General features: G+C 36.7%; 1 protein-coding gene across 6 annotated transcripts in view; it reads left to right on the top strand.

Annotated features, from left to right (window-relative positions):
• TRAK2 (trafficking kinesin protein 2) overlaps positions 1 to 15,484 on the top strand; it is a 33,160-nt gene that overhangs the window by 4,900 nt on the left and 12,776 nt on the right. For 3 of the 6 annotated variants that reach the window (XM_085228333.1, XM_010713447.4, XM_010713448.4), the window contains 5 exons: positions 6,429 to 6,753; positions 7,710 to 7,904; positions 13,333 to 13,386; positions 13,906 to 13,976; positions 14,581 to 14,697. In XM_085228333.1, the coding sequence (XP_085084459.1) occupies positions 6,717 to 6,753; positions 7,710 to 7,904; positions 13,333 to 13,386; positions 13,906 to 13,976; positions 14,581 to 14,697 (474 nt within the window). In that variant the 5' untranslated portion in view covers positions 6,429 to 6,716. Of the gene's footprint in view, positions 1 to 6,428; positions 6,754 to 7,709; positions 7,905 to 7,955; positions 11,349 to 13,332; positions 13,387 to 13,905; positions 13,977 to 14,580; positions 14,698 to 15,484 lie in introns of those variants that run through there. The other 3 variants (XM_010713449.4, XM_010713451.4, XM_010713450.4) reach the window with 3 other exon arrangements.

Below are 15,484 nucleotides of genomic sequence, written 5' to 3'. Positions count from 1 at the left end.
TCTTTTCTGTATGGTTATTTCATGTAGTTAGAACCCATAGTTTCTGCCAAAGATAGAATTAATTTAAGCATGTATTTCTACATTGTGTGGTAGGGATGATATAGACAACCTCCAAGCATGTAAATGCGATTGAGTTTGTAGTCTCAAGCTGTGAAATTTAGCACTATTCATGTATACATAGGTGTAAAGTGTACACACATGTACTGAACAGCTAGTTTTGCCATGTATGGAGATGCAGGGCTGACAAGGAGCAAAAGTGTCCAGCTTGGCTTAAGGCCAAACAAAGATCACGAGAGAACTGTTATGGTCCGTGTTGTGACTTCCTTGATACACATCATCTTCTGAGAGATGTTCTCCAGCATCCCCTCTGAACCCTTGCCGCTACCCCAAGTTTAAAAAATATAGGAGATGCATGTGGGATTTTGGTTTTGTTCTATTTTTTATGGTGGTTTCTGGAAGTTGCTACCCTCTATATTTGATGGTCTGATAAAGGATTGCTTATGATGACTTGGTAGTATTTGAGTATCCTATTATTAAGATTGTATTTGCCTATTTTTTGAAATGATTCCGTTTCTTACATGAGAGAAAAACAAGCATTAAATAGGCTTCTGTGGGGATAGCAATGGCTGAAAATAATATAGATGTGAGTTACACAGCAAGTGGTAATTGTGATTGAAAAAGTTCACTTTCATGAATACTTGTTTTTTGGTGTGTGTGTTCCTTTGTCTTCCATCGTCTACTATATACTGTTGGAAGATTTGGCTTCTGCTTCTGAGCAGGAGTCCAGGAATGCTTTGGCTGCAATTCAGTGTGGTCATGTTCACTACAAGAATAGAACTGTTTCATTAACCTTGACATGCAAAATATTTTTCTTGTTATTAGCTGACTTGATAGAATTCCAATTGTAGTAATAAAAAGCAGTGTTTTTAATACTTGATACAACTGGTTTTTAGACATATTAATGTAACAATAAAATTTGGCATTCTAGGATAACTGGCTTGTTCATTTGGCTTCTTTTTGGAAACGTAGTGTTGCTTTGGCATTGCTTTCTTGTTGTCGAGATCTCCTTTGAGTTAGTTGAGGCCTGTTATCTCACATCCTATAACTACACAGAGGAACAAATCTCATTTACTCCTTCCAGGTGCTGGTGAGAAGGCAGTTGCTCACAATAAATAGAAAACAGAGAAAATAACAGGATGTTTCTGTTTGAGTTTGCATGTTGTCAAAATAGATGCTAGTATTTTGAAAGTGGTTTTTTTTTTTATGCGGGAAGAAATGAACGCCTACATTGTTTATTTAGTCTTTCCTGTTGTAAAAGCAGCTCATCTCTGCTTTTAGATCATTTGAAGTAACAGAGTTCTCTAGTGGTAGAAAGTCTTTAGAATTACGTTCCGAAATAAGATGGCACAACTGCCATTTTGCATTTGTCTTGTTCAGAGCGGCAGTTACAAAGAACAGATTAACTTGGCAGTTGTATAATATTTCATGGCTATTTCAACTTTTCTAAGACTTCCCTCTGTTTTGCTTTTGCAAGTTAATCTTGGTTGAGACTTTTTGACTTGCTTAAGAAAAAATTAGTGCAAGCTCCTACCAGGTTCTCAAGGAAATCATTTTTGTCTCCTTGTTACTAAGCTGGAATGACATTGAAATAGCAGTGCTTTAATGGAATGTGTGGTTGTGATAGCTGAATGGTGTGATGGAGAGTTTAGTTTGGAGAGCATGGAAATATACATACATGTGTATCTCATTTTTGTATGTATAATGTTGTCTGATGTGTTAGCTTCTCTTCAGAGGGCATCACTTCTGCATATAAACTGTTCTTCAGTATTTGAATTCTACTTGGTTTTTCTCATATTCAGTTGAATTATTTCTAAGAGACTTCAACATCAATGGGAAGTGGGTGTATGAGGGTATGGGGATAAAACTGATGACAAGTACTCTTGTGTAAAAACAGCGTAGCAAACTAACAAAATACCATTTCTATTGTTATAAGATCTTTTAACAATTATGTGAAAAAGGAAAGTAATGAAAGTACTAAATCGGTAGCTTTTGTGCACTGTGGTTGCACTCACGGTCTGCTCTTGATAATTTATGGCACAAGTCCTTCATATTTTTTACTGTTCAGTGGTTAGTAAAGGAATGTATGGCTGTGAAAGAGGGAACAGAGAAAGGAAGAAGTTCTAGGGCTGTCTTTTTTTGTGCAGCAAAATAAGAAAGAACAGAAGGTGTCTTTAATTCGTAACTAATGTCTTTGAATGTCTTTACTGTTAATAAATGGTCCAACAGGAGACTGAAGCCTCTGTTCCTTTTTATAAGGGGAAAATGGCATGGCTGCTAGAGCTAACTTTAATTCTTTCTTTCTGACAAAATTCATATATGCCAACTAAATTAATCCGCTATTATAGTGAGTTTTGCGTGGCTTTGTGATGAAGATCATAAAATATACAGAGAGGCACATGGTGTTCAAAATTTAAAATATTTAATCAAAGAAAACTGCAGCAAGAACACACTCAGTGTGTGCACTTTCACACTGCAATGTAGTACTGAAGTCAGAGGCGTCTCCAGGTCCATCAGAGCAGTTCTTCTAAGGATAAATGGCCCAGAAGGCCAGGTGGTGTCAGCGAAGTATTACAGTGCTTCAAGTTTTGTCATGTAATTGTGAGGCAGAAGATGAAAGATGACGGCGAAGCTGTGGTTACACACTGTACAAACATCTGCTTTTTAGACAATTCGTTTTCAAATCTGAACAAAAAATAAATTGTATTTGTGAAGAGAACAACATGTAGATCAACTCAGGCAACAAGAAGCGTTTTCTTCCTTGTCTCTGATAGCATTATTTCCTTTGAGCCCTCAGTGGACATTAGACAAAGCAGAAAAAACTGCACAGATCATTTTAAGTAGGTTAATGTAAGTTTCTGGTTTTCTGTAGCTTGGTGTTGTGTATTGCAAAATACCAAAGAAAAGTTTATGGTCCTATTTTACTTTTCAGGTGGCCTTGCCTGCTGCATAGATGACAAAGCTTCAGTCAAGTTATAAATGAGTTTGCTGTTATTTCCCCAAATTAACAACTTTCTTTTTTTTTTTTCCTTTTTGATACATTTTTCAGTTTAAATAAGTAAACTTATTTAGTGTTTTGCCCTTTAATTTGTTTCTATACACAAGAAGAATTTTCAAATTATTTTCATTTGTGTTATGATTTTAGTCAATGCCACACTTGACTTTTAATTCCTGATTTGGTTTCTGAATGTCTGGCAGAAGCAGTTTAAATTCAGTGTTTAAATGTTAGCAAAGGCATTAAAAGTTTAATGTTTTAATCCTTTTCACTATAAATATCAGACCTAAATTGTGTGATACTTTTTCATATTCACTCTTTCCAACTTGTGTGTGATTTTTATTTTTATTCTTTATTCAGACTAAAAGAATATATGAGAAAATTTGGCTCCTGTTTTGGGCATCTCTCTGTACAACTTTACTACTTAATTTGAATTTCTAACCATTGTATAGTAGAGCTGTGTGTATTACAGCTACATTATAAATGTTGAGGGTGTTATCATGTGGATGTAAGTATGGTTGTATCTTGCTGCGCTTCAGGAATAGTTTTATAGTTGCACTATTGCAGACTGACAGGGTCAGGGAACCTCCTTCAGGGGAGTGCAAAGTGCATTGGCTGGTTGAATTTCCAGAGAAGTTATCCCAGGGTACACTGGAATAAAGCTATCAGAAACTTTGAAAGTGGTGATACTGACTTCTGTGGTGTTTGCTTCTCAAGGGTGTTGCAAATGAGGTTGCCCTTTGAAGTCAGTAACTTGTTATTGGCGTGGTGCTCTAGAAACTTTGACTCAAATTATTTACTTTTTTTCCCGTGATTGGCTGAACTGAGACTGACCTGCTAGAAATGCTATTTCTGCTTTGGGCTACATGAAAGAGAGATTAGCCCCTGTCTTGAGAGGAAATGACATTCATTTTTAGACTATTAAAACTCAAGGGCAGATTCAATCAGACTTGTGAAGAAACAACAGAATTCTGAGTTTTTTCTTGCTCTACAGTGTGTTTCTAAAATCATCCCAGCTGCGCACATCTTGTATCATGAACTGCTGCAGGTATGGCAAATAACTATAGCACACCCAGTGTAGTGCTGTTTGCTTAGTTCTTTCTTTTAATTTCTTTGGTTCCTTTTGACTACCAAGTTTTTAATTTAAAAGAGATACAGAGGAAGTATTTTGTTATAGGATTAACCAAACACAAATAAAACATTGACTTAAATAAATATCACCCAGCGTCATGTACGTATAAAGTGAATATAACATTGACTTAAATAAATATCATCCAGCGTCATGTAGGTATAAAGTGAATATACTTTTAAGACAAAATTTTATTCTTGAGATGTATTATTGTAATAAATCCAGTTTCTCCTGGGATGCTTAAGAAATCTTTGAAACTCAAGGCAGATGACTTAAAAATATACATACAATCCTACTCTCACATTTGCTTATAGGAAATGTTGAGAATAGTAGCTGCAAAAGTGCCAGATTAAGGAAGGATTCTGCCTTATAATATTTTTAAAATTGGACAAGAATATGAGTTTTGTCAGAGGGTTGGGGAGAAAAAAAAGGCAAGAAAAATCAGTTGTTAGTATGTGCAGGTGGCACAGCCCAATGTGTCTACCTTATCAGGCACACATGCCCCTGACCTTTGGTATTATGGGTATACAATGGTTCCATGAGGTGTCCGTGTAAAAGGAATATAAGATTAAGTTATTTATTGGAGAATTGTAGCTTAGAAGTTCAGCTTAGAAATAGGATTGATTTGATGTGTTCTGTGGTGATTATTTTCTGGGACACCTTCCAGCTGTTTGTACTGCTTTTAGCACCTTGTGTAACTGCACTGTATACATTAATAATGCAACACATGATGTAGGGGTAAGCCATGTGTGTATGGATGCTGGCATATCCCATTTGTGAGGCAGGATTGCCATTGCAAACTAATTTATTACTGGCCTCAGGCTCTTAACTGCAGTCACAACTGCTGTAACACTGCATTGTCTTGTAACTGCCTGTGGTCGTTTCTTCTTTAGAGTGATTTGTATTTTTTAATTGGCAGCCTTTTAATATGGTTTAGAGTAGATATCATAACCATTGTTTATACAGCAATCTAACAGTATCAGAATTGAAGCTTGAATAACCAGAAGAAACAATAATTTTTCATTTTTATGCAGTTTTAGTTAGACTGTTTGCAAGCATCTCCCTATTAATATTATCTGCTAAAATGAACTACTTATTAAACATTTGGATCTCTTTTTTTTTTTCTTTCTCCTGATTAACATCTAGTAGTGTATTGAAGTCCCTAAGAAGGACTTGCAAGGAAAGGAATGTAACATTGGCATGTCTGGTGGAAAACAGAGAACAAAATCACCTTGCCTTGTGAGGAGATTGTTTCTTTTATCAAGCATGGTTGCATCATAAGCACAGTTAGAACTGCTCTGAGGCTTTTAGTTTTTAAGCACTTGCTAAACTGAGAAGTAAAACTTAAAGAATCTGATGAAATGAAGCACTTCTTATGAACCTGCATTGCTACCTTAAGTGACTCGCAGAATGATTGAGATTGGAAGGGAACTCTGGAGACCATCTAGTCCAACACACCTGCTCAGGACAGCCATGTGGAGTTGCTTGCTTAGGACCATTTCCAGATGACTTTTGAATATCTCTGCAGTCTGTCTGGACAGCCTTTTCCAGTTCTTAGTTACCCTCACAATAAAACAAAACAAACAAACAACAACAAAAAATGCTTCCGATGTTCAGACAGGATCTCCTGCATTTCAATTTTTGTCTATTGCCTCTTGTTTGGTAAAGGCAAATGCCAAGTCCTGCACTTCAGAATAAGCGGTATAAGCAGGACATGCTGGGAGCTGACAGCCTGGAAAGCAGCTTTGCCAAAAAGGACTAGGGAGTTCTGGTAAACAATAAGTAGACCATTAGCCAGCAATATTCCCTTGTAAGAAGGAAGGTCAACAGCCATCTTGGGTGACATTAAGAGGATCACAAGCTGGTTGAGGGATGTGATCTTTCCCCTCTACTCAGCCACGGTGGGAAACATGTACAGTTGTGTGTTCAATTCTGGGGCTCTTAGTACAAGAGACATGGACAAAATTGTGAGTCCTGCAGAGGTTGAAGAACTGGAGCATCTATCACATGAGAAGAGCTGAGATAGAAAGCTCAGAGCAGAATCTTATCAGTGTCCGGAGAAGACATTTTTTTATCGCCACACTTAACATATGATGATGTGATGTGTAAGCTAAGGATTAAAATGATTGTTTATTTTTTTGAGTTAAATGGTAATACAGAAAAGAAATAGACTGAAAAAAATGAGGTCATCTTAATCAAGCTGTCTCATTTGAAATGTGTTAAATTTTTGCACTCTTTTATTTTTAGGTTATGGCTGAGCTGAGGATCTTATGCAGCTTTTATGAAATAACCTATAGATGTTCCTGTTGATCAGTAGTACTTCAGATGAAATAAGCATGTCCTAAGAGATTTGGAGTAAGAACCAGTCAACAGAAGGGAACTGATGCCAGATTTGTTAGCATCTCGGTAGCTTGATGGCTGTTAATTACTCTGTCTCTAAACCAAAGCCATCTTTCTACCAAAGGAATAAAGGGACAGTGCACAGTCTGACTACAGAATGCAATTTCCAAAGAAGTGAACTGTAAAGAAAGACTCATGAATTTTGATCACAGGATCTTGGAGAGCATCTCTGGTGAGTTATAGAGAATGGAGAAATAATTCTGGTACAAATCTTGAATGTATCTAATGTTTTACCAACTTGATTGCCAAGATTCCAAGATACCAATCAGGATTGCCAACTTGAAAACAGCCTTGCATTTCATATTGATCCTTACCGGCATCTCTTCTATTAGAAGTTATTGAAGATAGCCTTCATCTTTAGTGGGCATGTTCAAATGATAATAATTGTATACCTTTGAGATGCAGTATTTTAGCAACTTAAGGTTTTTGTGTTTTTTTTGTTTGTTTGTTTTGTGTTGTTTTTTTTGTTTTGTGTTGGGGTTTTTTTGTTTTTCAATAATATTGAAGATGAGGAAAAGCAGGATGAGTTAAATTTCCTGATCAGAATTTTTAGGTACTGTGTTTACATAAATTGTGATTCCAGATGGATGATAACAGAATTGTATATTCAAGTTGCCCGATTTCAAGGAAGTATTCAGTTGCTATTTCTAGTCACTTTATTTATTAGAACTTATATTAATTGGCAAACAAAAGCATAAATGGAAGAAACAGAAAAATGTGAATTTCCTTCAGGAAAGGGAACTGTAACCATGCTAAAGCCAGTGAAACCTTACAAAATTAATCAGTAAAATGTAGATCACTGCTTTAGTTCAATAAGCAGGAAAAGATAGAAACTGAAACTCATTACATGTATTGTATTGAAGAAATCAGAGGGAGCCATGGGGATAAAACAGCTTTGCAGGAAGCTTTGCAGTAACTTGGGAATGAGGAACTTGCAAATGCTGTAATATCAATTAAGTATTAAATCAATAAGTGTTCTGCTCATTTGATCAGTACAGAATAATTCTTTTCAAATCTACTGAAGATTTATGAAAGTATAGTAAATAGAATCAGTACTACTATAGCATATATTAAATACATGGTGTATTTTATAGTCATGTTCTCTTACTGGCATTTAATCATTTTTAGATGTCTGCTCCACTGAGGACCTTCCTGAGGTAGAGTTGGTGAGCATGCTAGAGGAACAGTTGCCAGATTACAAATTACGAGTGGACTCTCTGTATCTTTATGAAAATCAAGACTGGATTCAGTCTCCTACCCACCATGGTCATCTTCCTGAAATCTCTTCTCCAGTTCATGATGAGGAGACCTTCCGTTACGTGAGTGAGTATATCTGGGCCTAAGGATTTTATTTTATTTTATTTTATTTTATTTTATTTTATTTTATTTTATTTTTTGCATTTATTTAAGAGAAAAATGTAAATGTAAACTGATTAATGTTAAAAGTGTAATGTTCAAATTTGAACATTTTAGCACAAGTGAAACAAAAAGGTGAGTTCAGAAGAAGTGCTTTTAGTGTGACTCTGCCATCCTTAGAACTGAGCTGGCATGTCATATAGCTGCCTGGTCATTAGGTTTCATCTAGAAACAAGGTCAGAAACATGATGAAAGGGGAAAAAGAGGGGGGAACCTGAAATTGTGCTAGATCATATGAGATGTGAGCGGTATGGCATATGCAGCAATTCTGTTTTCAGGAGCATTAATGATGTTGTGATTTTTTTTTTTTTTTTTTTTTTTAATGATGTTTGCCCTGATGTATTTTGTCACTGTTGCTTGTAAGATGCTGTAAGATGTTTCTTCTGCGGATATAAATTGTGTGAAAGCCAGGTAGGTGAGTATTAGATCAATGTTGATCACTGCCTTCTGGTTCTGAAAATAATAACTAATTTTTGCTACCAGTCAGTTGTGATTACAGCAGTCCTTAAAGCTAGCAGATCATGAAGAAGAAAATGGATAGCATCAGATCATGTGGAGAAACCATTAGTATGTTAAAAATCAAATGGTATAGAAAGGTTGAAGGAAAAAAACCCCTAAACGCTTATTGTCATAATTTCAAGTGTTTTTCATGTAAAAGGAGGAAAATACTGTAAGCACTTTTAGATAAATCTACCCTCTTTGAACAAGGGGAAATGGCTTCAAGCTCAAAGAGGGTAGGTTTAGGCTGAATATAAGGAAAAAGTCTTTTGCAGTGAGGGTGGTAAAGCACTGGAACAGGTTGCCCAGAGATGTGGTTGATGCCTCATCCCTGGAGACTTTCAAGACAAGGCGCTGGGCAACCTGATCTGCTGTGCATGTCCCTGTTCACTGCAGGGGAGTTGGACTAGATGGACTTAAAAGATCCCTTCCAACTCTAAGGATTCTATGATTCTGCAAATGGCTAAGTCCTGTTTCTTCCACAGAGTCATAGAATCATAGAATCGCTGAGGTGGGAGAAGAACCTTAAAGATCATTGAGTCCAAGCGTAACCTAACCATACTACCCTAACTCTAACAACCTTCCGCTAAATCATGTCCCTGAGCACCACATCCAAACGGTTTTTAAACACATCCAGGGATGGTGACTCCTTGGGGAGCCTATTTCAGACTTAACAACCTTTCTTTAAAGTTTTTCCCAATATCCAACCTAAACTTGCCCCAGCACAACTTGAGGCCATTTACCCTCGTCCTGTCACCAGTGAGAAGAGACCAAAGCCGCTCTCACTGTAAGCACCTTTCAGATATTGGAAGAGAGCAATAAGGTCTCCCCTCAGCCTCCTCTTCCCCAGACTAAACAGCCAAATTCCTTCAGTCTCTCCGTGTAGGATGTATTCTCCAAGCCCTTTACAAGCCTGCTGCCTTTCTTTGGACCTGCTCCAGCACCTCAGTGTCCTCTTTGTACTGAGGTGCCCAAAACTGAACACCTGTGGGAATGAACTTGGTATTTGGATTACTGTTTCTCTGTAATGATTACCTCTTCCACATACTAGCCACCTCTGAACAGGGATTTTTTGTTGTTTGTGCTTTCGGCCTCCACCCAGGGCATATAGCAAATGATTAAATATAAGTAACATATTGCCTTCTGCAAATACAGTATTCCATAATTTAAAGCAATCTTGTTATCAGTTGAACTTCCATTCTTGGAATATTTTTAACTGTGGAAAATATATTGAAAGCCTTAATGATTATTGCTCAGCCTGTTTCTGATAACAGTACTGCAAAAACAAATGAATTTTGAGTTGAATGAACGCTTTTATAGTTCACTTGAAGTTATTGTGTGTAATCAGTGGGGTGTGTACTATCCTCAAAGTTTTTTTATAAAGAGGTGGAATCAAAGTCTGTCAGTGCTAGTAGCAACTTGACATCAAATGTGTCTCTGATCAGCGCATGCAATTCCAGTGTGATAAAGCACAGAGCTCCAAGAGAAGGTTCTTCAGTGAATGTGAACCTGCATTTCCAATCAGTGAGAGGCAGGGGTTTTAAGCCATATGTTATTTGGCAGTCAAGATATTACAGAAACTGGTGTCTTCCTCCTTCACCCAGCAAAAAGTTCTTTTTAGCTATAAAAATGTGTTCAAATAGTGAGCTGCTTATGAGAATTCTTTGGAATTGCTGCCATAGTTTTCCTGGCATTCTCAAAAGTGTTCAGTAACTATGACTGTAAATTTCTGTCTAAAACTGAATCTTTTGAATGAGTCTGTCTTAGAATTTTGCATTTTAGGATTATGTAGACACTTCTGTATGTAAGATTCAAGTGTGGTTACCCAATCTGGATGTGAAATGCATCACATTAATTTAAAACATTGTAGTTAGATTTAACATACAGAATTTAATCTATAATTTACTTGGCCAGGTAGTGATAGAATAAGGGGGAATGGTTTTAAACTAAAAGAGGGCAGATTTAGGTTAGATTTTAGGAGGAAATTCTTTACTTAGAGAGTGATGAAGTGCTGGAGCAGGCTGCAAAGAGAGTCTGTGGATGCTCCATCCCTGGAGGTTCAAGGCTAAATTGGGCTCTGGACAGCTTGAACTAATTGGTGGCAACCCTGCCCATGGCAGGGTGTTGGAACTGGATCCAAGCCATTCATCATCATCATCATGATTTAAGTACACTGTTGTAACTGCCAAATCATATAAATTCAAGATAAGTACAGTTCATGTTTCTCTGAGAAACTGTCCAAAGAGGAGTCATCATATGAGACTTCTTGAGCTGAATAACTTACAGGAAGATACGGGGTGGTCCCAGACAGACATACAGAAACACAAATCAAGATCTAGTTACAATCACATCCAAATAACTTGTTAGCTGAAGTTTGCATCTTATAATTGGCTGAAATTAGGAGTAAGTATGATGATCATAGTCTTGAAGCATAAGTAGGGATTTTTATCGGTATCTGTCTCCCTCACTGTATGAAAACCTTATGGAAACTTTTTCCTGAAAAGAATGGTGAAGTTATGATTTGATTCAATTTGTAGTCAATATCTAGGAAAAAAATAGCAACGCACTACTTACTTCACTTGAACTCCTCCTCCTTTTATGGCTGCTGTTGCCTATTAGAAGGTTGATCCAGTGACTGGGTGACTGACACTTACCTAATTTCCAGTGAAGTGGAAGAATGCTTTCTTTGAGACAGAAGAATACTTTTGTTTCATCCGTGGTAGCATAAGAAACCTAGAATTAGAAAATGTTTGTCCTTAGAACTACTTTGTATATGTGAATAAAGGGGCATGGCACTGCATAACAAGAATATTAACCAAAGTGAAGAGTTGTTTGCAGCCTTCACATGGCAAGGTAAGTGAACAGATATGTGTGCTCATAAGAGAGTGGTGTAACAAACTTATGTGTAATTTTGATTCTGTACTGAAGGAAATTAACAAAGGTTGTATGGAGCTGAGTTTCAAAGCTGTTAGTTCTAAGATTTCATTTGCCGGAGGAGATAGGTATCTTTGTTTTTAGGAACCTATGTATCTGAGTAACCCTGCATGTACTTAGCATAGATCTTTATTAAGTTGATTTAGCAATGGGTAGAAACTTCCATCTAAAGTCGTCTGGTGGGAACACTTAACCACAGGAGAGCTGACTGTAATATTCTGCCTCTAAGGGCTGATAGTTATTCTTGTGTGCAGTTGAATTTTCGAAATATTAATAAGCAAGGTAAGTACCTTCTTGGCAAACAGTGTGGAAGTGACACAGTAAAACTGTCCTACAAAATGCATGTCTTGCCACAGGTAAGCACTTCACATTTTGAGGAGTTGCTTTTCTATTTTCACTCCAACTTAAAATAGAATTAGTAAATATCACTGCTTGAAGTTCAAAGCTTGTTAATATTTGGATGGCATGTGTTGGTTTTTTATGCTCACTAATCTACTTAGTAAAAAGTATTTGACATGTTAGTTTCATTTTCTTCCCTGTTAAACTATTACAGAAACAGTTCAGTAAATCTTATTCTTCTATATTGTTTTTTCTGTTCTCCTCTTTAAAGACTAAGTTTCTTCATATACTAAAATGCAACTTATTTTTTCCTGAAGCACAGACCTAGTGTTATGTTTTGTGAGGTTAATTGTAGGCATTACCTTTGTAAAGGATGTACGTAGCTTACATAACATACCTTAATAAAATTACTGTGCACTTCAGTGTAGCTCCATCATCTCATAACTACGTCAGCAGCCCTCAATAAGAACTAAGACAAAAACACTCAGAACCAGCACCACAACGTATTTGGAGTATGAATCAGATTTAAATGAGGCATAAAATCATCAGAAATAGATGTAGACCATAATAATCTAATTTCATGATGCAGTGGTGATAGAATTAGTTTCAAAACAGGTTAATTTACACCTTCAGCTGAAGCAGATACTTCTGTATTTATTCATTTTATATTGCTGCATTTTTTTGCTTTCTTGATCATGATTCCATCAAGTGAAAATAGCAAATTTCTGTTGAACTTTAAGAGGCTTAAGCATCCTTCACCTGTAAGATATGTAATCCTAATTTTGAAGAGAATAATATTTAAGTGGTTCCTTAAAAGTTACACAGAAGTTTTAGGAATAAAAAAGGTATGCTTTACACATCTCTTTACTTTTTTTGTGGTGGAGGATATATGCAAATAACTATTCCATTTGCAGTGGTTGCTTTCTATACCCCACTATACCATTCTCTCACGCCCCCTCACTAAAAGGATGGAGGAAAAATACAACGGAAGAAAAGAAACTTGGGTTGAGATAAGGACAGTGTAATTAAAGGGGAAAAAAACAAACCCAAAACCAGCAGGCAAAAGAAACATAGGGTAAAAATAATTGTTATCTGCTTCCCATCAGCAAACAATGTTCAGCCATGTCTTGGGAAGCAGGGTTTCAGTACGTGTAGTGATTGCTCAGGAAAACACTTTCATAACAAGAGTCCCCCTTCTCCTTCCATTTCTTCAGCTTTTTTTGCTGAGTAAGGCATCAGACAGTACAGAATATCCCTTTGGATAGTTCAGTACAGCTGCCCTGGTGGTGTCCTCCCCACGTCTTTTCCACCCCCTGCCTACTGGGCTTTTTTTCAGGGTGGGGAGAAAGTCTTGATACTGTGCCAGCACCATTTAGCAATAGATAAAATATTGGTATGTTATCAGCATTGTTCTAGCTACAAGTGCAAAGCGCAGCAGTGTTTGGTCTGCTGTGGGGAAAGTCAACTCCCAGTCCCAGCCAGTCCCAGTAGACTGTTGCCTTAAATTTTAACTCTTTTTCCTCTTCTTTTTCTTTCTTCTGTCTTTCATTTTCTGTTACTATAGCTCTTATTGAACTTCCTCCCTCCTCCTTGTCTGGATCTTGCAAATTTTCACAAGGTAATTAAGAGTTTTCTTACTAGTGTCTTTTGTTTCTCAGGACAAGAACTAGAACAGGATAGGGATTTACGTTTTAGCACTGAGTTTTGTTCAGAATTGTCTCATGTTCCTCATGTCCTTAAGTCCCATTTTTCAAGACCTGCTTGTTGTGGATGAAGTCTTCAAGTGTTTTCAGCTATATTTGGATATGCATTACTCTCCCTTTCTCCCCAGCCTGGTGGATGATTTAATAGCTTAGCTATATTGAAGATTCTTCACCATTTTCTAATTTTACAGGATATGTAAGCACCTCAGCTTCTAGCTAATATTGCTGAGAGCTGAAAATACTCAATACCTCACCAGGTCAGTCTCTCAAATTAGCATTGTTTCAGATTTCTGAAGTTAAAATGCATTTTCATAAGTCTCTGCTAGTTTTCTCTACTGATTGCTGTATTTCTGCTGTGTTTTAGTTCTCTGCCTTCCCAGCAGTCCTCTTATAGATTAAGGTACTTCAGTAAGTGTGGATTTTTGTCTTGTCAGTTCTAGGTACAGATAATGTGGAGCAGAAAACCTACAGTGATGCTGATATGGTCAGACATCTGCTAGCTGAGGTATGTTCATCTCTGTAATGCTGTGTTAATACATTTGAGGATATGTATTTGAAGAGATTATTCAGCTACTGGAATCCTGATTCAGTTGTCTTCATGAGCTGCTTATCAAACACATGGGTCCTGAGAAACTGCCTAGGCAGTTGCATCATCTCAGGAGCAGAATTTAGCTAAACTATGGATGCCTCACAGGAGCTGGCAAGTAACAATGAAGAAACAGCTTTCTTCTTGGCTTTTACCCTCTTACCACTATTCCACTTAAGCAGTCTGCTCTGGAGAAGTTGTTACTTGAAAGAGAACAGAATTGGGCATATGTGAATTCTTAGGGTAATACAACAGAGCCTTCAACCTCATCAAAACTATACCTAGATTAGGTGCTGTCCCCCTATTATTGAAAATGACTGTGCAAAAGAAAGACAGTTAGGGATGTGTTCTGGATCAAAATGAAGTATTAGTCATTTTTTTGACAATGTTGAAGAACCAATGCATTTGACAGTGGAACTCTCAAAGTGGTGATGCATTAAACAGTAACTAAGAAAATCAAAATGACTATGAATTTACACTTCATCTGATCAAAAGTAGACATTCATTCGCTTTTTATGTGCAGAAAGATCGGGACCTGGAACTGGCAGCACGAATTGGACAAGCCCTGCTTAAGCGAAACCATCTGCTGACGGAACAGAATGAAGCACTAGAAGAACAGTTAGGACAAACTCTAGATCAAGTGAGTGATTTTATTTTTTTTCTTTTTTTCCTTTTTTTCTTCTTTATATGATGATGGAAATGGAATTAATAGAAATATGTTATTCCATTGTGAACACACACAATTGCTGCTTTCAAGCTATGTAGTGTACTTTGAAATCATTCTCCTCATTGTCATAGTTCAGTCAACTTTCTTGGGCTAAGGATCGACTATGAAGTCTGCACGTGGTAGTTACTGAGAAATTGTTAGGTGCTGGAACGTTAGGTTAAGAACATTAGGTGCTATTTATGATATACTTAAAGCAAAGTTGCACTTTTAAAGTGTTTGTTTTGACCATCAGTCTGATATTTTGATTTTAAACTAAGAATATAATAATATAAGTAAAAATAGACTATGTAGTTGACATCTGTTGTGACCTTTTATGTAGCAACTTCTGAAGAGAAGAAACAGTCAGAAAATGGGTTGACTTAATGGAGTGCTTCCATTCAAATATAAAACTAAAAAAAAAAAAAATCATGAAAAGGGAGTTTTGTTCCATATCTTCATTCCATTTTTTCCTTATTCTTTATTTAATCTTTTCTTGATTATTCTTACTTAAAAAAGAAAATAAATAAAATTAAATAGTTGTCACCTAGAAAGTATCCCAAGTTTTTTATTGTATTTTTTATCTTTGGGGACAATACATGTAGGCTGAGTGATAGTGAAATAGTTTCAGCTGCTTGTATTAAACAGTATGCTGGTAATAAATACATACTCATGATCAGCTGGCCAGCTGATCAGTAGGCCAGCATAGGCTTATTTATTCACA

Source organism: Meleagris gallopavo, chromosome 7 (assembly GCF_905368555.1).
Source record: "Meleagris gallopavo chromosome 7, MGAL_WU_HG_1.1, whole genome shotgun sequence".
Lineage (NCBI taxonomy): Eukaryota > Metazoa > Chordata > Aves > Galliformes > Phasianidae > Meleagris > Meleagris gallopavo.
This window is presented reverse-complemented; position numbering and strand designations above follow the sequence as displayed.